The 24,884-nt window shown below is 38.9% G+C and overlaps 1 protein-coding gene across 1 annotated transcript; it reads left to right on the forward strand.

Annotated features, from left to right (window-relative positions):
- The first annotated feature begins 18,864 nt into the window (after positions 1 to 18,864).
- Positions 18,865 to 19,152, forward strand: LOC105705579 (small membrane A-kinase anchor protein). Its single transcript, XM_012435473.2, has one exon. The coding sequence runs from the start codon at positions 18,865 to 18,867 to the stop codon at positions 19,150 to 19,152; it is 288 nt and encodes a 95-aa protein (XP_012290896.2).
- Positions 19,153 to 24,884: the final 5,732 nt, after the last annotated feature.

The raw sequence follows: 24,884 nt of genomic DNA on the forward strand, positions 1-24,884 counted from the left end.
TAGGATCCCAAGAGGATGCTTTGTCCTGTAAAGAAGTGAGTGAATGAACTTCCTCTCCAAATCTGTGTCCCATTTCAACTGACCATAAAGGACTTCCTTTTGGACTTAGAGTATCAAAAATCCATGTTGATTCACTTTTCTTCTAATGATCTGTCTTACCTACATAAACCCAAAATCAATGCAAAGAAACAAGCAGGGAAACAGACTTCTGTTTTTCCATCTCAGCCATCCTTTTCTTTCTTCTTTAATTTTCTCTCCTTCCATCATAATTCTATCTTCTCCCAATTACATCATCAAAATTTTCATGCACACAAATGAAAACCTTCAGATAGGAGTACTAAAAAGGGGAGAAGGATATTCTCTGCATTGTTAGTAGGCATTCTGCAAGGCTCACTGTATTTAAAATGAGGACCATTTAGTTCTAAACCAGGCACTGTAAGCCATTAGTTTTAATGTACTATAGTAGATAGAATTTTCATCTGCCTAGCTTGCTTTCCTAACATCCTTCTCTTGAATTGTTTGAGTATTTCCTTCCTCACTTCATTCAGTACTATTGATATCATAACTACAGAGCCCCTTCCACCCTTCACAACAGTGGGCACATGAACTAGGTTGGCTAAGATTATTCTTTCATAGTAGCTTCAATGACTGGTACAAGCATGAGCAGGTGACTGAAACAGAGCTCATCATAGATATCACCAGGATTAATGTATAACCTTGGGAGAAGTGGTACTGGCAGGTTAGTTTGAAATTCTTTGTGGCCATCCTGTCTACTAATAAAAGGAGGCTGTCTAAAGAATAATGGCACATAGAGAGGACCAGAGCTGGTAAGATGAAGAGAGATACAAAGCTTGAATCCATCTGGACCTAAATCTAAATGCATCCCTGTTCTCCCTAGCTAATGAATGAAAAATGAAGACTTAAGATATGTCCAACTTGAATTTTCAGAGGCAAGCTTATGAAGTTGGTTTTTCCATCTGAGAGACTTCAGTAAGACTGCTTTGGGAAAAGAGGAGAGAAAGGATAGAATAAAAACTAAAAGATAAAGAGTGAGAAAACAAAGACAAAGAGTGATATGGACCTCACAACTTGCTCTGACTTTGGCAAGCACAGGGGACCAGTGGGTCCCTGAGGGAAGTTTTATATCCCCTAGAGAACTAAGCCTCAGTGTGAACTATTTCTAAGGGAGTGGGGAGCACAGTCCACCAAAGCCCTCACCATGGGACAAAGGAAATAGTGACAGGCAGCAACTGCTAAAGGGGGCATCACCAAGGTCTGTGATCAGACTTGGAGAGAAATTCATCTCTCACCCACCACTGCCCATCCTTAGTGCACTGTTGCAGATGCAGCAGTGGCTCTTCCCATTGGAGCATGGTAAGCATGTGCTGAAAGAAGCTGCTTCCCATAATTCTCTAGTGGCTTCACCCTCATCAAAGGTGAGTATGAGCTGATAAAGTACCCTATTCATGTTGTCCCACTGAGGGCAAGCATAGCTGAGTAACAGCCTATCTGTTTAATTCAGCGTATCTGTTTGATTCACTCTTAAGTGCCATCTACTAGAATGATGCACCCTGAATTATACCATCAAACAAAAATACTTCGCTGGATCAAGCAATGCCTGTGAATCCTGCTGCATGAACCTATCTGCAACCAAGGAACCCATATAGGGCTTTGGCCCTCTGAAAGAATCTGGAAAGAAACCCAATCAATTATACATAAAACATAAACCACAGTCATATCCTCAAGGGAGAAAAGAATAAAAAATATAAAGCCCCATCCAAATGACAGCAAATTCAAATGGATAAAGAAGTGTTAGCTCCCTCAAATGAGAAGGAATCAGAGCAGGAACTCCAACAATACAAAAATCTTAAGTGTTTTATCACCTCCGAAGGATTGCACTAGCTCCCTACCAATGGATCCTATCCATACTGAAATGTCTGAAATGATAGATATAGAATTCCAAATATGAATGGCAAGGAAACGCAATGAGATCCAAAAGAAAGTTGAAATCCAATCCAGTGAAGCCAGAAAAACAATACAAGATTTGAAACATGGCATAGCTATATTAAGAAAGGACCAAACAGAACTGGAATTGAAAAATTCACTGGAGGAATTTCAAAATACAGTTGGAAGCCTTAATAACAGACTAGACCAAGCAGAAGAAAGAATTTCAGAGCTCAAAGACTGGTCCTTCAAATCAACCCAGTTGGAAAAAAATAAAGAATTAAAGAATTAAAAACAACAAAGCCTCTGAGAAATATGAGATTATGTAAAGCAACCAAACCTACAACTCATTGCCATTCCTGAGAGAGAAGAGAATGTAAGCAACTTGGAAAACATATTTGAGGATATAATTCAGGAAAATTTCCCAAATCTTACTGGAGAGGTTGACATGTAGATTCAAGACATCCAGAGAACTCGTCTGAGATACATTCAAGATAATCATCCCCAAGGCCCATAGTAATCAGAGTTTCCAAGGTCAATTCAAAAGAAAAAATCTTAAATGAAGCTAGAGAAAAGGGCTATATTACCTATCAAGAGAATCCCATCAGGAAAACAACAAACTTCTCAGCAGAAATCCTACAAGCCAGAAGAGATTGGGGACTTATTTTCAACATACTTAGGGAAAAGAAATTCCAGCCAAGAAGTTTATATGTTGCCATAATATGCTTCATAAATGAAAGAGAAGTAAAGTCTTTCCCAGCCAAGCAATTGCTAAGGGATTTTGTTACCACCAGACCAGCCCTATATGAGATGCTTAAGGGAAATCTAAACATGGAAATGAAAGTGATACTTGCTACCAAAAAAGATGGAAGTACATATCCCACAGACCCTATAAAACAGCTACACAATCAAGACTACAAAGCAACTAGCTAACCATGACAATACCATTACAGAAACAACACTTCACAAAGTAATATTAATCTTGAACATAAATTGTTGAAATGCTCCACTTAAAAGAATAGAGTAGCAAATTAGATTAAAACAAACACTCAACTTTCTGTTGTCTTCAAGAGACCCATTTCACATGAAATGAAATCCATAGGCTCAAAGTAAGGGGAAGGAGAAAGATCTGTCATGTAAGTAGAAAACAAAAAAGACCCTAGGTGAATATTCTTGTACCAGATAAAACAGACTTCAAATGAACAACAGCAGAAAAAAAAAAAGACCAAGAAGAGCATTATATAATGATAAAAGGTTCAATTCAACAATATTTAACTGGTCTAAATATATATACACCCAACATTGGAGCACCCAGATTTATAAAACAGCTACGACTAGACCTAAGAAAAGACGTATGTGCCACACAATAATAGTGGGAGACTTCAATACCCAATTTCAAACTATACTACAAGGCTATGATAACCAAAATAGCATGGTACTGGCAAAAAATACATACCTTGACCAACAAAACAGAATGGAGAACCCAGAAATAAAGCTGCATACCTACAGCCAACTGGTCTTCGGCAAAGCAATGAAACAATGAGGAAAAGACACCCTGTTCAATAAATGGTCCTGAGAAAATAACCATATGTAGAAGAATGAAATTCAATCCCTACCCCTCATCATATACAAAAATCAACTTAAGATGGATTAAATACTTAAATGTGACACCTCAAACTATACAAAATCCCCTCAGAAAACCTAGAAAAATCCCTTCTGGACATTGGCCTAAGAAGAAAGTTTACGACCATGTTCTCAAAAGCAAATGCAACAAAACCAAAAATTGACAATTTAGACCTAACTAAAATGGAGAGGTTCTGCACAGCAAAAGAAACTATCAACAGAGCAAACAGACAACCTACAGAATGGGAGAAAATATTTGCAAACTATGCATCTGACAACAGACTAATATCCAGAACGTATGAGGAACTAATTAACAAAAAACCAAACAGCCCCACTGAAAAGTGGGCAAAGGAATAACCACTTCTCAAAAGAAGACATACAATTTCCCAAGAAGCATAAAAAACTGCTTAACATCTCTAATCATCAGAGAGATGCAAATCAAACCACAGTGGGATGCCATGTCACACCAGTCAGAATGGCTATAATTTAAGAAGTCAAAAAACAACAGATGTTGACAAGGTTGTAGAGAAAATGGAATGCTTAAACATTGTCAGTGAGATTGTAAATGAGTTTGGAGATTTCTCAGAGAACTGAAGATAGAATTACCATTCAACTCAGCAATTCCATTACTGGGTATATACCCAAAGGAGAATATATCATTCTACCAAAAAGTGCAATAAACACCTGCACTCCCATGTTTATTGCAACACTATTCACAATAGAAAATATATAAAATCAACTTAGGTGCTCATCAAAGGTGGAATGGGCTAAAGAAAATATGGTACATATATACTATGGAATTCTTTGTAGCCATAAAAAAGAACAAAATTACGTCATGGATGCAATGAGAGGCCTAATTTTGCCAAGTGAGTTAATGCAGGAACGAAACCAAATAATTCATATTCTCACTTATAAGTGAGTACTAAACGTTGGGTATACATGAATATGAAAACAGTAGACACTGGTGAATCCAAAGTGATGGGAGGAAAGGGTTGAAAAACTATTGGGTACTATGTTCACTATTCTGGTGACAGGTTTCACTGAAGCTCAAACCTTAGCATCAGGCAATATATTCATGTAACAAACCTGCTCATGCAGCCTCTGAATATAAAAACAAGCCCCAAAAGACAGGTAAGGAAATAGAAAAAGTCATGGAAGTAGGAGTTAGAATGAGGAATTTCCATCTCAAAGCCCTAGGACTAGAGCAGAAAGTGTTCTGGCATAGAACCCATATAAACCTGTTGTGGTAGACTGTGTTATTGGTCCCAGTTATTTAACCCTCTCCTTATCCATGTGACTTTACAGTGCCCACCCAATGTGGGCAAGGAGTACTTCTCTGCCTCTTGCCACTGGGTTTGGCCGTGTAACTCGCTTTGGTCAAGAAAATAAGATAGAAATGATGATGCCCAGACCAGGACTAGGTCTCAAGAATATTTGCTCTTGCTTTTCTGTCTCTGCCATCACCACAAGAACATGTCTAGCTACTAGTCTGAGGAGAAGGATGGGAAACATGTGGAGCAGTGCTAAGTGTTGAGCCTCGCCTGGATCAGCCAACCCACAGAGAGCTGCGGAATGAGTGAGAGAGCCTAGCCAGTTCACAGATTCATAACAACACGTTGTTGTTCTAAGCCAATAATTTTGGGGGTAGTTTTTTTTTACAGCATTAGTATGAACATGGATAATGGATATTCTTCCAGCATATCATCTACAGATAACTTGAAATTTATTTATGCTAGATACTTGTACACCTTCTAGAGATAGGGGAGGGGACTTGAGGATCCTGTGCAGAATGGAGCATGAAGGAAAACCTACTTTTTGCCTAAGGTGGAACTCAATAGAACCAGTGAGGAAATTCACTGTGATTAGCTGAAATTGAGAACTTAGATAAAATCTTGTTGGTGGAAAGAGGGTGAGCCTATGATTTACAAAACTACTGATTAGATCTTAGTCATTCAGTTCTGTCTATTGAAGAACCTCAGGGTGTCAGATTTGCTTTGTTTGTTTGCTGTTACCCCTTACCTAGATAATTCCTTGTCGGTCACCAGTCTTCTTTCCCTATAGTAGATGCTCCAGCTTCATCCATCTATTTGTTTTCTGTTGTTAATGTCAGCCTGTGTCAACAAAGACCTGACATTTTTAGGACCTCTAAATGATGGGCCATGTAGAAATGAAACATTTTATTATTTCATAAATGGAAAAGCCAAGTACTTTTTCCAGAATGATTAAACTCAGCAACTAATCCATCATTGAGGTAATTACTTTTAAATTTGCTGAAATGTTAGAGCACAGCTGGCTGTAACACCAGAAAAAAAAAAAAAAAAAACTGACTGCTTGTGGGTATTAGAGACAGAGGCATTAAACAAAGTATGACAATGGCAGAATGTTCTGCTCGGTGTAACAAGCCCGAAGGTATTTGATGTTCTTCTCGGAACTTAGTAGGGTAATCTATCTTTTAATGTACTAAATCCATGTCACTTCCATGGCTATGCTCTTCGGCACTTCCCTCAGCTTCTAAGAATAATCACACAGTGGGTTTCCCCTTTATATTGACTGTAAATCACAAGGTATGGCCTTGAAAGGGTCACTTCCCCTCTCTGAGTTCAGTGTTCTTACCTGTAAAAAGAGGCTGTATCTGAAATTATCTCTGAGGTCACATTCTGTTCTAAAACTGTATGATGCTCAAAAGGTCAGGTTAGAAAGGTGCAACTTAAAGAAAAAACATGGATAAGGACCAAGGAACCAATCTGAGCCTGTGTGAAGTTGAATGTTGGTCAAAAGCATCTCCAGTTAGCATTATTGTGGACAAAGAAGTGTCTGAAACGGTCAGGCCAGATTTCCCAAACTCTGGTGGCCTGCAGTTTAAGATATTGGAGGCTCACACTGCTGAAAGGGAGATGTTGGGGGCTGAGAGGAAAGACAGGGTAGGAGTATGGAACTTCAAAGAAGTGAGTTAAGGGGGGAAAATCTCTAACCTATGAACTTTTAGACTGTTTCTTTTGATTATCTTTTTTGAGTTCTTTCTTGACTGCTTCTGCACATGACAGAAGGTATAGCACCTGCCGGCCGGGCGTGGTGTCTCACACCTGTGATCTTAGCACTTTGGGAGGCCGAAGCAGGTGGATCACCTGAGGTCAAGAGTTCGAGATCAGCCTGGTCAACATTATGAAACACTGTCTCTACTAAAAATATAAATATTAGCTAAATGTGGTGGCAGGCAGCTATAATCCCAGCTTCTTGGGAGGCTGAGGCAGGAGAACTGCTTGAACCCAGGAGGGTAGAGGTGGCAGTGAGCCGAGATTGTGCCGTTGCACTCCAGTCTAAATGACAGAGCAAAAAACTCCATTTTGTTTTTTTAAAAAGAGGGATAGCGCTTGCCTCTATTCAGAGAGACCTGAATACAAATCTCTTTTGTCCTATTAACTGTGTCACCTTAAGATAACCACTTTACCTGTGAGCTATGATTTTAATGTCTATAATATTGGAAAAATAATACCTACATCAAAGGGTTTTGAGTTTCAGTCGAAACAATATACATGGCAAAGAAATCTCTGCTGCAGCCTAGACTGGACCCACCATGGATTTCAGCATCTGACAAATATATGAGTTGGCCCAGGAGAAGTGTATTTTTGGGGCTGTAAGGAAATTTCTAGCCCCCACCTCCCTCCCTCTGTCATCTCCCTCCCCCCTCCCCCCTCCCTCCCTCCCTCCCTCCCTCCCTCCCTTCCTTCCTTCCTTCCTTCCTTCCTCAGTCTTTCAGTAGCTCTTTATAATTGCCCTGCCCCAAAGGGGGAAGTTCTTTTTATCTTTTCCTTGCATGGTCCCTGATACCTACATGTGATGCAGCTTGGAGAAAACTCACACACGTTTCAGGGGACTTACACCTTCTTTTCTTATGCTAAGTTCTTCCCTTATTGTACTCAACTGGCTAAAGAACAAAAAGGCCCACCCGGCATCCAGTTCTCTTTACACTTCATGGCTTTGCTTCTAAAGCTCATAGTATGCTCTGGAGTGGAAAACCTGCATGTGGTGCCCACCTAAGGCCAGAGACATCTGGCACTCAAAGACTGGACCCCACAGGAGGGCACTCCATGGGTCCTGGGAACCCCAGCCACTCCAAAGAGGACACTCTTGGCAGAGGTTCTGAGGTCTAGTATCAAGCCCTCCTTAGAATTTTCTCTCACAGTTGCAACGCTGCTTGGCCCCAACATTGTTTAGAGTCTGGAGTTTATTCTGTAGTGGGAAAGTGGAACGATGTTGCTCGTATCCAGGCTTTTGTGCTGTGGTTAAGGGCTCTGGTTAATGTGTGATGCCTTCGCCCTTCTTTGGTGTGGTTTGGTCTTAGTGCTCTTTGCAATTTTGGGAGGTTTGGACTTTAAAAATGAAACTGCCATGGAGACTGCTTTACCCAAAATTTTGGTTTGCAGCCTTCATTGGATTATCTAGTGGGGCAAAGTAAAACTGGCAAGCTGGTTTTGATATCTTACAACTAAGGTTCCAAGCTATTGGATTTTCATTCATATGTGTGTATACATGTCTAGATGCATCTATTTGTATGTACACTTATATGTTGCGTCTACCAAATTGGCTTATAAGTAAAAAAGCACTCATAAACTAAGTAAATAAGTCTAAGTAGTTTTCAAGTTAATGTGACTTAAAGCATCACTTTATTAAACAAGCTGGTTTTAAAATTATTGGTGGAATAAAAATAGAAATGCCTTTAGAATTGTCAGCATACATTTTGTCTCAATTTTATGTTTGTCTTGGCTAGATTTTTTTTTTTTTTTTTTTTTTTTTGAGACGGAGTTTCACTCTTGTTACCCAGGCTGGAGTGCAATGGTGCAATCTCGGCTCACCGCAACCTCCGCCTCCTGGGTTCAGGCAATTCTCCTGCCTCAGCCTCCTGAGTAGCTGGGATTACAGGCATGTGCCACCATGCCCAGCTAATTTTTTGTATTTTTAGTAGAGACGGGGTTTCACTATGTTGACCGGGATGGTCTCGATCTCTTGACCGCATGATCTACCCGCCTCAGCCTCCCAAAGTGCTGGGATTACAGGCGTAAGCCACCGCGCCCGGCCTTGGCTAGATATTTTAAAATGTCAGAGTTAATTCAAGCTGGGAGCTGCTTGGGGTAAGCCTGCTTCCCATTCTGTTCAAAGTCTCACTGAGATAGATGTATATCTGATTGCTTCCTTTGGAAATGTTAATCAGAAATTCAAAAGAATACAACCATTTGTCTCCCACCTGTGATCTGAAAGGCTCCCAAGCCTCCTTGCCTCAAGTTGTCCCACCTTTCTGGACCAACCAATGTTCACTTTACATATGTTAATTGATGTCTCATGTCTCCCTTGCTAAAAGTAAAAAATTAAGTACAGAGATAGAATAATTGTTTTAGGTAAACTTTTTGTGTAAATTAAAATCATAAAGTTATTTCTGATGCTTATTTAAAACCTGGATTATTTCTGATTAAGAAAGGGTTTTAATATGGAGAAATACATTTCTAAAATTGTGGAATTGTTCTTATGTATAAATGCCCATATCTAATAGTTCAGGATTTCTTGCTTTTTAGGAATTCACTAGTTTTAGGTTACTAAGGATAAAATTCTAGTTAACACATAATTCTGTATAGAAAATGTGCCAGAAAGGGCTATATTATTAGTGAAAAAATAATAATTGTGTCTAATTCAGAAGTTATCTAAAAGTTAGTTCAAAATAAAGATTTGAAAAGATTGTTCATGAAATAATGTAGTAAGGAACCATCAAGTAGGGGAGAAAAATGTGGAAAAAGTTTAAATAATAAAATATTCTTTAAAACCTGATAAAGAATTGGAAACATTTGGCTAATTAATATTCCCTAGTAAAGCTCTTTGTCTTGATTAAAGTAAGAAGTATTGCAAAAATGCATCAGAAGTTTGACAATTCTTTTTTTAATGTAGTTAAGCATGAATCTGGATTTAGTGTGGAGCCAAATTTCACACACATGCTTGCATTGCTTCATACTGTGTTTATTGTTTTGCATGGATAGCGCTGGAGTGCTTGTTGGTCATGTGCCTAAAGTGAATTTCTTAATTGCACAGGAGGAATAAATAATAATAATAATAATAATAATAATAGTGAACTTAAGGATATTGAATTGTGTATTAGGAATAAAATGTTCATTATGTGGGTTTTCTGGGGCCCTATGTAACACTGTAGCCTCCGGGGTAAATTGAGTAGAAAAATTTAGGGTTGGTTTCCTGCTTATTTGTTTTGCTTCCAGTTTTCATGCATTTACTGTTTATTCTCCTCTGGCTTGTGTATGCATATATATAAAGCCATGATTTTTTTTTTTTTTTTTTTTAGTTCCTAGTGGGAAGGCTTTTAGTCCTTTTAGTTCTATGTTCCTATGCATTTCTAGCAAGCAATTATCCATTCCGTTTATATGGAATTACTAAGCTACCTTTGCCACAGGAATTAATAGAGCACACCAGCTTTTTATCTTTAACTAACTTTTTGGATTTTAGGCTTCCTGATACTTTAAGTGTGTTGAGTACACTCTCACAAATAGAATTTGAGTCCTATTTCTCTCTCTCTGCCTAGTTTCTCCAAAATTTGTAAAGTATTTGTGAGTATTCTTAATTCATGGCAATGTGTTTGTTTGCATACAGTTAAGCAGGGTTGCCAGGATTGCTCAGGGAGAGAGAAACTGGAAACCTGGCATGCTGGCAAAAGGGTAAGATTTTCTCACCAATCCATTGCTGGCCTCTTTCTCTAACTGCAAATTGATTAAATATAAAGTAAAAGCCAGCATTTATTTGCTGTGTAAAGTATTAATTAATTGGTTTAATAATAATAAGAGCTTAAATGAAATATTTTGTCAGAAAAGTAGAAGGTGTAATGCCTTTTAGTTCATGTGACTTTAGCAACCTTTGGAAAATAAAGATAGTTTTAAAGATTATTGGTAAAATACAATTTTCTTCAAATTGTAAACACGTGGTCTGAATTATGTTCAAATATTAGGTTTGCTAAATGCTTTAATGTCATAAACTGCTGCTTTGGCTTTTGAAAATTGTTTCACTTGCCTACTTTCCAGCTAGGTAAGGCCTGAGGACATGTGGAGTTGTCCACACCCTAACTATGTTGTAAACAGTCAAATCTTATCAGAACATAACTTGTCAGGTTTTATATTAAAGTTAAAATTGCTAACAGTCACCATTGTAACTTGCAATAAAGACTACCAGAAGTGGTTTTACATGGAAGGTGTGTAAACAATAGAATGTTTTTGTGTTTTTAAAGGTTACAAAAGGCTTTTCTTCTTTAAAATTTCTGAGTCATCATTTTGACAAAATAAATAATTTATGATAATCTGGAATTCCAAAATAAACTTCAGTTTCAAAATTGTCTTTCTTAATGCCTGCCTTTCTGGGTGGATCAGAGGGCCCCTGGAAACATCCAGAAGAGAGGTAAACAGGATTATTTTATGTGTAGGTACGTGGGATTGCCAAAATGATGTTCAGTCTTCTTTAGGTTATATTTTTGTGAATACTATTATATATATACCAAAATTATATAGGATTTCCATAATTCTAATGTCTAAGTATATGCTACCAATTCCAATTACAATTATGTTAAGTCATGGTAAACCACAGAAATAACCAAATTTCCTTGTATAAAGCTACTAACTCAAGTAAAACAACAAGATTAATTAAATATCAAGAAAATACTTTCATGTTAAACCAGCTAATACTGAAATTGTTTAAAATAGTTTATAACCAATGCTTGATCCCATGATCTTGGGAAAACAAAGCTTCACATTTGGTCACCTGTCAGCCATTTAAACATTTTATAAAGGGATTTCATTCAATTGTTATTTCCATTGCATGTTTTCTGGTTATACAAAAGCTTTCCCATGCAAGAGGGCTGATGTTATAACAGTAGATTATTATGCTACAGTGTATTTTCACTCAGTAAAGAAAGCTTTTTATGCTTTGAATCTTCTGCAAACATCAGAGAGACTGTCCTTGCCATCCACACTACAACAAAACTTCGGGACCTTGAACTTTGCATTCATGGTCTCGCAACTGAGAAGGGTCCCTCAACACTCTTGGAACTGTGCACCACTGGGATTGTTAAGGTTACAGTGGTGCACTACTGTAACCTTACTCGTTTGTAAAGGGAGAGCACACCAATCTCACCTTTCCGGGTAGCTACTCACAAGAAACTTCCCTCCCTTTTCAATACTGCTGTCTCCTATCTAAATCACTTTTAGCATCTAACTTATGTCCTGTATGGCTCTGTCTTACTGGCTTTCCCACTACATCATGAGCTCCTTAGGGGTTTAAACACCATCCGGGACAGTTGTTCCTTCCCCTCAACCAGTCCTGGCTGTACTATAATGAGTACTGAAAAATCATGGCTGTCTTCCCATAGGGATGGCTGCTGATTTCAGAGGCAGAGTGATGACTCCACACCAGGAAGGATAGCAAAAAAAAAAAAAAAAACTTACCTGGTTAGTTAAGGTAATACTAACCAGGGAAATTTTTCCAAAGAAGAGGATGGCATCCTTGTGACCAGCTTTTCCTAAGTTCACAGATTAAGACTTCTACTATCATTAACTCTTATCTTTGAATATTTTTTTCTTGCTTATGCCTCTATGAACAATGGAAATGGAAAAGGAGTCTGTTATGTGCCCTTATGGGATATACATTTATTTGTGAAGAAGTTTGTAGCCAGCCTTATACATGGATAACCTTATACTTTGAAAGATAAAAGATGAAGGCTCAATGTAGGTAAGAAACTTTAATGGTACATGCAGTGCCTCGTAATCAGTCAAAAACAAAACATCGGTTCACTCCTCTTAACCAACATTATGGGTTAAAGAGAGCATTGCCAGCAGGCCTACATTCTCCTAAAAGGGCATCATTTGTTACGTCTTTTTTTTCAAGGTTTAAAGTAAGGGAAAAAATGATTAGAAATGTATCCCTCATGATAGGTTCTATGGCAAATTCTACTGTAAAGGTTACAGTTACACAATAGACTCTAAATTCTCTTGTAAAGTTATAATATAATTGGCTAAACAGAAGTATCTCTGCAGCTGCTGGTACTCGTGGCCTATGGAGAAATACATCAGTGGAAGATTATAGAAATTCAGTGCTAGGGGATTGATGAAGAAATTGGTTAGTCAAGTGAGTAAGCTCTTTATCTAGCTCATTCTTTGAACTATTTGACTTTAGGAAGTTTGGTTTATGGGGACCTTGGGTAAGGAACATGCTCCAAACTCTTGATATTATCCTCCCAATAGTTATAATAATAGTCTCCCTGGTGTACTATATTCTATCAAAGGGTTTAAAGCTTGCATGCAGCGATCTGTAGAATGTCATATGGTCTCTCTTCAACTGGAATAACAGGAGCTGAAAGAAATGGGCTACCATGAGAACACCATAACATATAAATGATGTGCTGAGATGGGAAACCCAAAATGATGGTAACTGAGAGTGATGCTAAGGCCCTAAGTTTTGGTTACACCCTTATCCAAGTGAGAGTCTGACCAAAAAGGAGAATTTTTTAAAACAAAATTATGGGAGGCCATTGTTTTGAACTGAGCTCATGCACTAGGCCACAACAAACCAAACCAAACCAAAATGGAGTTGCTCATGCTAAGACTTTAAGGAAACACATAGATTCTAGAACAGACTAGGTTTTGCTTTTTCTCCTATAAATCTCTGTAACAAACATTTCTGACAGCATAGGTATCCACCCACTGAAGCTCCCATTAAATCTTTTAATCAAATTCATTTTCTTGGCTGGGTACGGTGGCTCATGCCTGTAATCCCAGCACTTTGGGAAGCCAAGGTGGGTGGATCACGAGGTCAAGAGTTCAAGACCAGCCTGACCAAGATGGCGAAATCCCCTCTCTACAAAAAAAATACAAAAAAGTTAGCTGGGCATGGTGATGGGCACCTGTAATCCCAGTTATTTGGGAGGCAGAGGCAGAGAATTGCTTGAACCTGGAAGGCAGAGGTTGCAGTGAGCCAAGATTGTGCCACTGCACTCCAGCTTGGGTGACAAAGCAAGACTCTATCTAAAAAACAAAAATATTATATCCTCTTGCCTAGAGACTACTAAGCTTCAGATGGTCATGCAACAAAGGTTCCAGGCAGTTTCAGGTGAAGACACCACCCTTGGCCATCAAGAAGCTTCCCTGACTCCACTAGACACAGTAGGGCAAGAGTTCCCTGATCCCCAGTAGGTTGGGACTACACCCCAAGCCAGCATGAAGCAGTTATAAGAGAAAATCATCAGTCCCTCTGCCTCCCATACAGATTTATGGAATTACATCTCTCAAGCAGGAGATGAGGGAGGAAAATAGGGTCTGGAGGCAGGGAACATAAGGCTGACTCACACTTCAGCTATGATAGGAAATATCTTCTCCATAGTATGTACGCCATAAATGACTTTGTAACTTTACTTGATCCTTTCCATTTACAAAGGGCAGACCCAAGTAACCAATAGAATCCTCTAGGGGTATTTAAATTCCCCAGAATTCTGTAACAGGGTCTTTGCGCTCCTATGCTTGGACTGCTCCCACACTGTGGAGTGTACTTTCATTTTCAGTCAATCCCTTCATCCCTTCTTTGCTTTGTTTGTGCATTTTGTCCAATTCTTTGTTCAAGACACCAAGAACGTGGAAACCCTCCACCATTAACAAAATGATATTATATTATACACACTTATAAATTGCTTTAAAAAATTAACTTAAAATATCATGTCTTTATACAAGTGCATGTTAGTCAATAACATTTACTGGCTACCTGGTGTTTCTTTGTATGGATGGAGCATAACTTAGTTACTGTGTCTCTTCTTGTTGTTGGATATTTAGATGTTTACAAGTTTTGGTTGTCATAAACAATGTAAAAACCTTGTGATGAAATCTTTGCATATATCCTTAATTGGTTCTTTAAGGTAAACTTTGAGAAATAGAAGTGCTGGATCAAAGTTAATGCACTTTAAAAATAGTGTTGTCCTATGTGTTGACAAATTGCTTTCTGGGAAGGTTATGTCAACTCATATTCCCAGGAGCAGAGAAATTGGCTCTGTTTTTAAATAATGCCAGTGAAAGGATTTCCATAATCATTCATTACAGGCAGAATTTAATGTCTGTCTCCTATAAAACCCGATCTATTAATTTAGCTATTAACATTCTACAAGTAAGCTAGCATTTCAGCCAGTATACAGTCATTGAGGCTTAGATCTGCTAAGGCTATTGCAGTCATCGGCATTCAGAACTTGATAGTAAATCATAGTAGTGATAATTAAACTCAAATTTGAGTGACTTTGGCTAAATGCTTTAATCTCCATTATTTTTAGTCACCTCATAAATGGATGTAATAAGAGAATCTATACTATAGAGTTGTGTGAAGATTAAATAAGATAGTTTATATAAAGTGTATATAGCACATGGCCTGGCACAAAAGAAAGTATATAAAAGCATTAGTTGTAAGGTTTGTTCTCGCCGAGGATAAAATGAAGAAACTGAGGCCAGCACAAGAAGATCCAATGTGAAGGAATTTATTCAGGCTCCTGGGTGATGTTCTGCGGTCTGACAGGAGGGGCCAGAGAAGTCGCACAGACTCCTCTTCGACATGGGTTTTTATAGGGAGTGAAACAGCTTGATTGGTCATGGGAGAGCAGGACTGCTACTGGGTAAGTTACAAGCCTTTACCTAGGACTTGGCTTGTTGTTGGTTGGAATTACTCAGCTGCTATTGGTTGTTAAGACTCGGCTGCTATTGGCTGTTAAGACTCGGCTGCTATTGGTTGTTAAGACTCGGCTGCTATTGGTTGTTAAGACTCGGCTGCTATTGGTTGTTAAGGCTTGACTGCTATTGGTTGTTAAGAGGCTAAGGTTACAAGACCTCGTTTGCATACTGGGCTCTTTAAAGGAAGGCCAGACTGTGTGAGCATGGGAGAAGGGAACATGCCTGAGCACATCTGAGCTTGCCTGAGCTCGTCCAAGCTTTTGAAAAAGAAGAGGGGGCGGTGTGTGTCCGAGCTCCTGGCAAGGCAACCGGCCTTACATTAATTACTATATTGGCTAAGAAAAACATTATTGAAAAAGTCAAGCTAATCTAGAAATAGAACAATTCTAAGTAACCTACATAGATTAGGCATTCAAAAATATTGGCTGAACTAAATTGAATTTTGGGGGGATATATCAAGTCAATAAATCTTTCTGATGCCTTAGTGAATGCAAGACCTAGTTCCACAGAAAAGTTGTAAGGAATAGGAAGATGATGAGGTGTGGTCTTGTCTTCAAATAGTGTACAATCTAGTAAGGGAGACAGGGCAAATACCAAGAAAATTAGAAGCACTAAAAAAGATTAAAGGAGGAATAAAGCTCTTCTATCTCTGAAGATCGGGGATATTTTATGAAACTGTAAGTGGCTTTTAAACAAGTCAGAACTTAATAGTAAATGTGTGGGGAGAGCATTCCAGGAGGAGAACGTACCTGGTAGTTTGAGAAATCTTGGGCTGTGTGCAGAGTTAACCATAGAGTAAGAGGATCCCTAGTGAAAGGTAGGTCAGGTCAGGTATAGGGGGTGGAATGGTAGAGGTTGTGAGTGCCTCCAGGATGGAGGTGGAAAGAGAAACTCAGGAAGCTATGAGAGTGGTTCAGATGTGATAAGATAAAGACCTGAATAGGGAGGTGTGAACATTGAGATAGAGTTCACAGGATTGGGGCATCATTAGGGGAGCTTTCCAAAACTCTGGGGCCGCAGTTAGCTCTTGCTGTCATCTCAACAACTAGCTGCCTCAGCCAATTTGCATAATTCTCTTGGGATCAACATCTTCTTTCCCCTTTCTCCCTTCCTTCCTTCTTTTTCTTTTCTTTTTTGTCTCAGCTGAGTCAGAGGTCAAGTAAGGGCAATATAGGTGACTCAAAGTATCCTTCAAACACGGTGTAAATCTTATGCGTCTTAACTAAAATAATACTGAGGCTGATGTAATGAGAGGACAAGAGTGGGGTAACTTCTCTGTTGCCTTTTGTTATTGTTGGTTTTAATTAAATTTTTTTAAAAAAACTTTTCATTTTGGAATAATTTTAGATTCATAGAAAAGTTCCAAAGATAGGACAAAGAATTGCCATCTACTCCACACCCAGTTTCACTATGGTTAACATTTTAAGTTACCATTATATAGTTGTCAAAATTAAGATATCAGCATTACATATTACTGTTAACTGAACTGCTAACTTTCTTTGGATTTTACTAATTTTTCCGTTAATTCCCTTTTTTTTTTTTCTGGGTTCAAGTCAGGTTACCACACTGCATTTAGTTGTCATGTGTCTCCCCAGTCTCCACTGGTCTGTGACAGTTTCTGAGGCTTCCCTTGTTTTTCTTTACCTTTGCAGTCTTGAAGAGTGTTAGCCAGGTATCCTGTATAATGACCCCAGTCAGGATTAGTCTGATGTTTTTTTCATGATTAGACTGGGGTTATGGGTTTTTGGAAAGAAGACCACAGAGGTAAAGTCCCTTTCTAGTCAAATCCTATTAGTAGGTACAGAATATCCACTACAGTTCAGAAAGTCGAGTTTATACTCACCTACTGTGTGACTCAATGTACTATGTCCCTGTACAATGTCAAGAATTCATTGTTTTTTGCTTCTTCACCTTTTTTGAGAGAATGATGCATTTGTAGGGAAAATGCAGTGAGCTTCTGGGGTATTGGGACTGAAGATGTAAGAGTTTTAGGTTTATGAGTATTAGATATGGTGGTAGACACTGTTGGCCCCTCCTCCAGGTTTCATTCTCCTGTGGGTGCAGCCATCTGCAGCTGTTGCAAGTGCTGCATCTGATAGCTTTACCTGTGACTTTCTCTGAGAAATTGTCCTTGGCTTAGTGAGCTGCCTCACTCTGAGATGCTTGAGAAGTTAATACCCCCTATTCAAGCCCTGAGAATTGGCCAATGACGAACTCTTTGTGGGTATAAAAGCCCAGGTCCCTTGCCTTAGAGATGGAATATATGGTCTTGTTTACAGCCCACCCCTGCCTGAGGGTGCGGGCAGTCAGGCCAGTGCTTGACATTGCCTGAGACCCTTGCTCAAATTTGTTCCTTTCCCTAACTTGGTTCTTTGACTCTGTTAGTGTTTTTCTCTTAAGAACACTTCCTCAGTTAATCATTTGCAGCTGGACAAATCTCTCAGACTTGGCTTAGGGAAACTGGCCTAAGATAGACACATACTCATAAAAATGTGTTAGCCTTTGAGAGTGCTCTGTCTAGCCCAACACTCCACAGCCTGGGAAGAATTCAGTTAAATATTATATAATGCTTCATCGTTAAAGGTTACTCAAATCCTGGTTGTTTTCCTATAGTTGGAATTATAATGCTGAAAACATTACTCAAGTATAATGAAAAGGACTAATATTAGTAGGATGCTTATTATTTGGATAGGCTATGAAATAATCACTCTTAGTCTATCCAACTGTTAACTGGTGTGACACTGTGGGAGAACAAAACCGGTTCTCTAAATAGTTGCCTTTTTGTATAATCATGAGTGGCCTGATTACTAAGCGTGGTGCTGTGGTTACACCAGCTTCCCTGGGTATATCAGAGCTTAAATTATTCTTATGGTCACATATAGGGAGCCTATGGTTCAAAGCTTCATGTTTTTCTCCCCAGAGTCTGTGTCTTGGCAGCCTTGGATTTATCTAGGAAATTGGGAACTTAACATCCTTTAAAAAAATAGTTTGAAATCAGGTAGAATCAGATAATCGACCCATGTTAGGTTACTTCAAGGCAGGATTATAAACATATGTTCTAAATACAAACCGATAGAGTCAAAATAAAATTTGGAGATGAGGAAAGGGGTGAAATCAGAGATGACTAAGATTTCAAGCCTAGGTCATCATGATTTTTTTTTCTTTACGAAAGATTAGCTGGAGTTTTAAAAGTTTGGTGATTTTTAAATCCTAAAGAACAGTATAGTTTCCCTTCTCCCTGTGGAGTTTCACCCCCTGCTCCTCTGGTCACCTTCCCGATGGATCCCTGTGGTGCCAGCAGGAAAGCCCTGCTAGGGAATGCAGCAAGCTCGCAGGGCCTTTCTGCTGCTTCCTCTACCACTGTATTTCACTTGGCTCTCTAAACCACTCAGCGCCAGGTAAACACTACACGTGAAGAGTGGTGAAAGGGAACGCTGATTACTGAAGTGGCCTGGAGAGGGAAAGCACTGGTCAACGTCACATAGGCAAACTTCATTGTTTTCTAAAGATGGCCTGGAAGTAGACTTTGCCACTGCTTCCTCCACAAACAGCTCTTCGTAACATGGGCTGCATGAAATCAGAGCAAACTTTCCCATTTCCTAACTTATATGAAAGTGAGAAGCAGCATGAGAGTGAAGAACCCTTTATGCCAGAAGAGAAATGTCTACCTAGGATGCCTTCTCCAGTTAATGTCAAAGAGGAAGTGAAGGAACCCCCAGGGACCAATATTGTGATCTTGGAATATGCACACCACCTGTCCCAGGATATCTTGTGTGATGCCTTGCAGCAATGGGCATGCAACAGCATCAAGTACCATGACATTCCATACCTTGAGAGTGAGGAGCCTTGAGGCTGTAGGATGACAACGCTTTGACTGTGGAGGTGCTAGTTTGGATACATGTGACAAAAGCAAAACCTGGTGTGCAAAAGTACAAATAACAATCTGGATTTAAAAACATGTCTACAATAATGTCACCAGTGTTGGAATACCTAGGATGAAATGCATTTGAAGAACTTTTACATTAACAGCAATTTCTGTTTAGTCTTAGATTTTAGTCATCTGAAGGGCTAAACAGAGGTCCTGTGACACCCAATAATGAGCTGTATCTCATAGCACTTCTTCCTAAGTAATGGCATCACCAAAGAAAATGCTAAGGAATAAAAACTGCCCGAAATTCTAAAAAAAAAAGAACAGTATAGTTTCAGGGAAAAAAGCTGGAAATTTTGTTGTATTAGGCTTCTCTAGAGGACAGAATTAATAGGATAGATGTATATATAAAAGGGAATTAATTAAGGAGTATTGACTCATGATCACAAGGTGAGGTGCCACAATAGGGGACTGCAAGCTGAGGAGAAGGAAGCCAGTCTGAGTTCCAAAGCTGAAGAGCTTGAAGTCCGATGTTCTAGGGCAGGAAGCATCCAGCATGGGAGAAAGATGGAGGCCAGAGGACTAAACCAGTCTAGTCTTTCCATGTTTTTATTATTTTATTATGCCTGCTTTTATTCTGGCTGCACTGGCAGCTGATTAGATGGTGCCCACCCAGATTGAGGGTAGGTCTGTCTCTTCCACTCCACTGACTCAAATATGAATCCCCTTTGACAACACCTTCACAAACACACCCAGGAACAATACTTTGCATCCTTCAATCCAACCAAGTTGACACTCAATATTAACCATCACAGTTATTTACTAGGCAACAAATTCATTGTTTCAAAGACTAACAAGATAAAGGTAGAAAGGTTTATTCTGTCTCATTGCATTGCTGGATAATGCAGCCACAATTAGGAAACAAAGGCAAAGGAATGATGACTACAAGGAAGAGGATGGAGGTGCCATGTGGAGGATTAAAATTTGACAGGATGTTGGGTTAGGGAAGGAAAATACATAAGTAGATACTAGTTATAGGTGAAATTATAGTTCTTGCATTATTAGGTGGTAAGTTTATAGGTGTTGTATTATATAAAACAATACTTAAATTTAATATATAAGCCATATATTGAGTTTAAACTAATTCTTCTCAACTAAAAGAGAAAGACATGGAAAGGGAGAGGGAGGAGGAGAGAGACAGAGACAGAGACAGAAAGAGAGGCAGACAGAGAGAGACAAAGAGGCAGAATATGAATGCAGCAATTGTGTCTCAAAGGTATTGAAGTTTATATATATTTATTAATTTACTTGGTGTTGTTTTACTTAAGACAAGCAAGACAGCACAGCTGTATAGAGAGCAGTAACAAAATAAAAAGGGTGAATAAAAATACGTATTTCAAGGTATTCATTAATTTATATGGTCTTTTTTATTTCCACATATAGTCACTTTGAAAACTAGTGATGCACAAAACGTTGAGACATGATTGTTTTAAACTTTTCAACTCTGCTGCTTCCTGGTTGTTTTTTGAACACTTTTCCTAAACTCTCTCTAATTTAGTTGCTTCATTTGAATATGGAGACTATAATCCCTCCCTTGCAGGGTGGTGGTAAGAAATTAAGGTAACGCATGCACAGTGCCTGGGGCACAGCATGTGCTGAGCAAATAGTAGGAGTTGTTTTTAGTATGTTATTGCAACAGAAGGTCCAGCCTAATATTCCTGAAGCCCCAGAATTGGAAAAAAGGTATGAAATAAAATGGAAGGGGCTGCTAGCCCCATAATCCAAATGAAGCTGAAAAGAATTGGAGGCCTGATATCTCCTTCTAGGGCTTATTAAATGTGGGCAGCCAGACTGGTTTTGCTAACCTCCTGTACTACCCAGGCTTCCCTTCCCTGGTCAAGGACATCTAATCCATCACTGATTCAATAAATATCCATTGAGCATCTATTCTGTGACAGGTACTGTATTAGGTGTCTAGGATCCAGCAGGGAATAAATAAGACACAGACATAATAAAAAAAAACTAGGATATGGGCACTTTTAGACTTTAGGCACATCTTTAGCTTAGTAGCGTGGGCCTTGGTTTTTCTCTGTGGGATAGAGGAGGGATATTTACCTCTCTTCTGAGTGGAGAAAAAGCAGGGGGCATCAAGAGAGTAGTTCATAAAGATAGGGGTGTCAAGGGAAGTGGATTAGATGTCTGATTAAGCTGATTACACTCAACTGTCCTAGATATAAGCTTATAGAAACTGGAAGTAACCATATAATTATGTGATCTTCCTGGAGTATTGTTATAGGACAGTAAGGTCATTGGAAAAAAAACATACAAAATACAATATTCCATGGTTCCACAAACCCATTATGTCTTTGTCAACATCATCATTGTTGTCATTGTTATTATTGCCATAACCTTCATCATTACCCATACCATTAATTTAGGGGAAGGGCACCTCTTACCAAAAGGAAGGTAATTTGAGGTTTAGGGAAGCCAAAGAAAAACTCTTGTTTGGGAAATAAGAGTTTTGCAGTTGTGTATGAGGATGACTCCTCACTTACTCTGCCTTCCAGTATCTAGCTCCCTGAGTAGAGTTCTCAGGTCACTGCAGCAATCCACAGGGGGAATCATGGTTCATCTTTCAGATCAGTTTGAAAACATATCTGCAAGAATTTAGCCAGGGGAATAATGCCTTCCACAGAGCTGGCGTGACTTCACTTCTCTGGCAAGAACACAAATGGGTAAACAAGTACAAATTCCATTTTTTTTTCATGAAAAGGGGATTAGGAATCTGCACAAAATATCTTGCTTCTCAAAACAACATATGCTTGGGTCTTGTCCTTGTTTCTCCAAGGGATTCTTGGGCCATTGGAAAATGAAGCTGTGGGAACACAGTGGTCAGAATTTGTCCAGCATTCAGAAGCTGCCTCCTCAGTGGCCTGGCTGGGTCCAGGTGGGCTCCCTTATTGGGTTTCTCAGAGATGGCATCCTCTAAAGACTCAGAGATGGGCGCAAGACATAAACACTTTAGCATGAGGTATCATGGAGTCCTTTTAGAATTATGGAGCCTGCTTTCTTGCTGAGGAAAGTCGGGTTCAGATACCACATGTGGTTTTTCTGGATTCTTACCTGTCATTTTAAGCAAGAAAGAAAATCTTGCCATGGCTCAAGCTTTGCCATGCTCACTTGGAGAGTTTTGATTGGCGTCTGGGATTATACATAAAGTTAAAGACAATTTGGATGGCCTCCCAAAATAACAACAAATTAGGGAAAGAAGTCAGAGAATCCCAAAATAAATTTCTCTGTTACTTGCTTGCATGAAAGGAGCATTGGCTCTCTAGTCAACATCATTTCTCTTAGCTATTTGTCTTTGTGACTCCGTAACTAAACGTCCCAACTTACATTCATCCCTATTGAGTTCATCTTCTATTTTTACCCTTGCTCATCCCTCAAGTTTCAATTGAATGTGTTTATTAAGTCATAGAATTGGTGTACACAAATATACACACAAATAAACACACGCTTAATTATATATACCCTCACCCCAGCCAGTGTTATAAAAAGCATAAAACAATTTTCTGGAATCTGATTGCTCAAATCAACCCCACAGAGGGATGATACCATCAATTTTTTGTGGAAGCCGTATAGTGAGTGAAGACCAGCTGCCTGAGCAATTAAAAATAAATAAAATCTCAAATTTTAAAGCCACTATTTTAGCATTTCTTAAGCTTTTTGGTCTCAAAACCCCTTTACACTTTTAGAAATTATTGAGTACCCTCAAGGGCTCATATTTATGTGTGATGCAGCTCTCTATAGCTATAATATTAGAAATAAAAGCAAAACATTTAGAAGATTTATTATCAGTATATTTAAAAATAATAAATTCATATCTTAATATAAATATTTTTACTAAAAACACCTTTATTTTCCAAAACTAAGAAAATATACTGAGAAGAGTGGCATTGTTTTACATTTTGTAAACCTCTTTAACCTCTAGCTTCATGGAAGACATCTGGAATCAAACAGCTGCTTCTGCATTCAATCTGTTGGGATATATTGGTTTGGTTGAAATATATGAAACACTCAGGGACACAGATACTTACATTGGTAAAGACAGGGACCTTGTGGAATCCCTAAAACCATTTTGGCAACTTTCAGGGGTCCTTAGACTCTACTTTGAGAACTGCTGCTTGGTCCAACACACCCAGGAATATCAAAGATTCTGACCAGAATGCCAAGGAGTCACCTCATCAAAACACAGATGTGTCCACTGGGCCCCTTCACGCAGCAGGCTGCACACAGAAGGGAATTCTGAGGAAGCACAGGAAGCAGTCTCAAGGCCAGGCATGATGACTCACACCTGTAATCCCAGCACTTGAGAGACTGAGGCAGGAGGATTGCTTAAGTTCAGGAGTTCAAGACTAGCCTGGGAAACATAGCGAGACTCTGTCTCAGTAAATATAAAAAATTAAAAAATATTAGCTGGGTATGGTGGTGCACACCTACAGTCCCAGCCTCGCCAGAGGCTTAGCCGGGAGGATCATTTCAGCTCAGGCATCATGAGCAACATCCTGGGTGATAGAATACACGAAGTGCTTAAAAACAGTGCTGGGAGGCACACAATAAATGGCTGAAATGTTTATTTTTAAAATCAATGATGATAAGGCTAATGCTTATGAAATGAAACAATAATAACCATATTTAATAATATGCAGAGAATGGTCTGTCGACTTTAGATGTATTATTAACAAATGCAGTCTTCGCAAAAACTCTGTAAAATAAGAGTATGAGTTTCCCAGGGCTGTTCTTAACAAGGTACTGCAAATGGAGTGGCTTAAAACAATAGAAATTTCTCATAGTTTTGGAGACCAGAAGCCCAAAGTTAAGGTGTTGGCAGGGCCATGCTTTCTCTGAGGGCTCCAAGGGAGAATATGTTCCACACGTTTCTCTTAGCTCGGTGTTGCTCACGGTCTTCGGTATTCTTTGGCTTGTAGATGGATGACTCCAGTCTCTCCCTCCCTTGTCAAATGGTGTTCTCCCTGTCTTCTTACAAGCACACCAATCATATTGAATGATGTCATCTACTCTAATAATATCTGCAATGATCCTGTTTCCAAACAGGGTCACATTCTCAGGTTCTGGGAAATATCTGAATTTTGAGGGGATTCTATCCAATTCAATAGAGGTAGATATTATTTTGTCCTCATTTTATAGATGAGTAAATCATGCACAGAGAGGTTAAGCAATATTCCCAAGGTTACACAGTTAGTAAGTGGCAGAACTGGGATTCAAGCCCAGACAACCAGACTCCAGAATCCATGCTCTTAGTCAATGTGCCATATGTAAGGGAAATTATTAAATATGTAAGCTACGATACATTATAGGATTTCATCTGTTTTTAAGGGCACATATTTTCTTCAGATGAAATATAATAAAGAAGTCCATGTTATAAATCTGAAAAATAAAGAATTCTCTAGTTGAATTTGATGCAGGGGGGCCCTAACAATATCCAGAATGTTGAGGAGCATGCCTTAAAAACAACTGTGTTAGTTTCTTCTTGTTGCTGTAACAAATTACAACAAACATAGTCACTTAAAACGACACAAATTTATTATCTCACAGTTCTGGAGGTCAGAAGTCCAAAACAGTTTCCACTGGTATTGGCAGGCTCTAGAGAGGATCTGTTTCCTTGACTTTTCTGAGGTCTAGAGGCCATGTAT

Source organism: Aotus nancymaae, unplaced genomic scaffold (assembly GCF_030222135.1).
Source record: "Aotus nancymaae isolate 86718 unplaced genomic scaffold, 86718_ANA_hifiasm-v0.15.2.pri h1tg000019l, whole genome shotgun sequence".
NCBI lineage: Eukaryota > Metazoa > Chordata > Mammalia > Primates > Aotidae > Aotus > Aotus nancymaae.

Bases quoted from the DNA above. Each gene is read 5' to 3' on its own strand.
- LOC105705579 (XM_012435473.2), top strand. From the start codon at position 18,865: ATGGGCTGCATGAAATCAGAGCAAACTTTCCCATTTCCTAACTTATAT.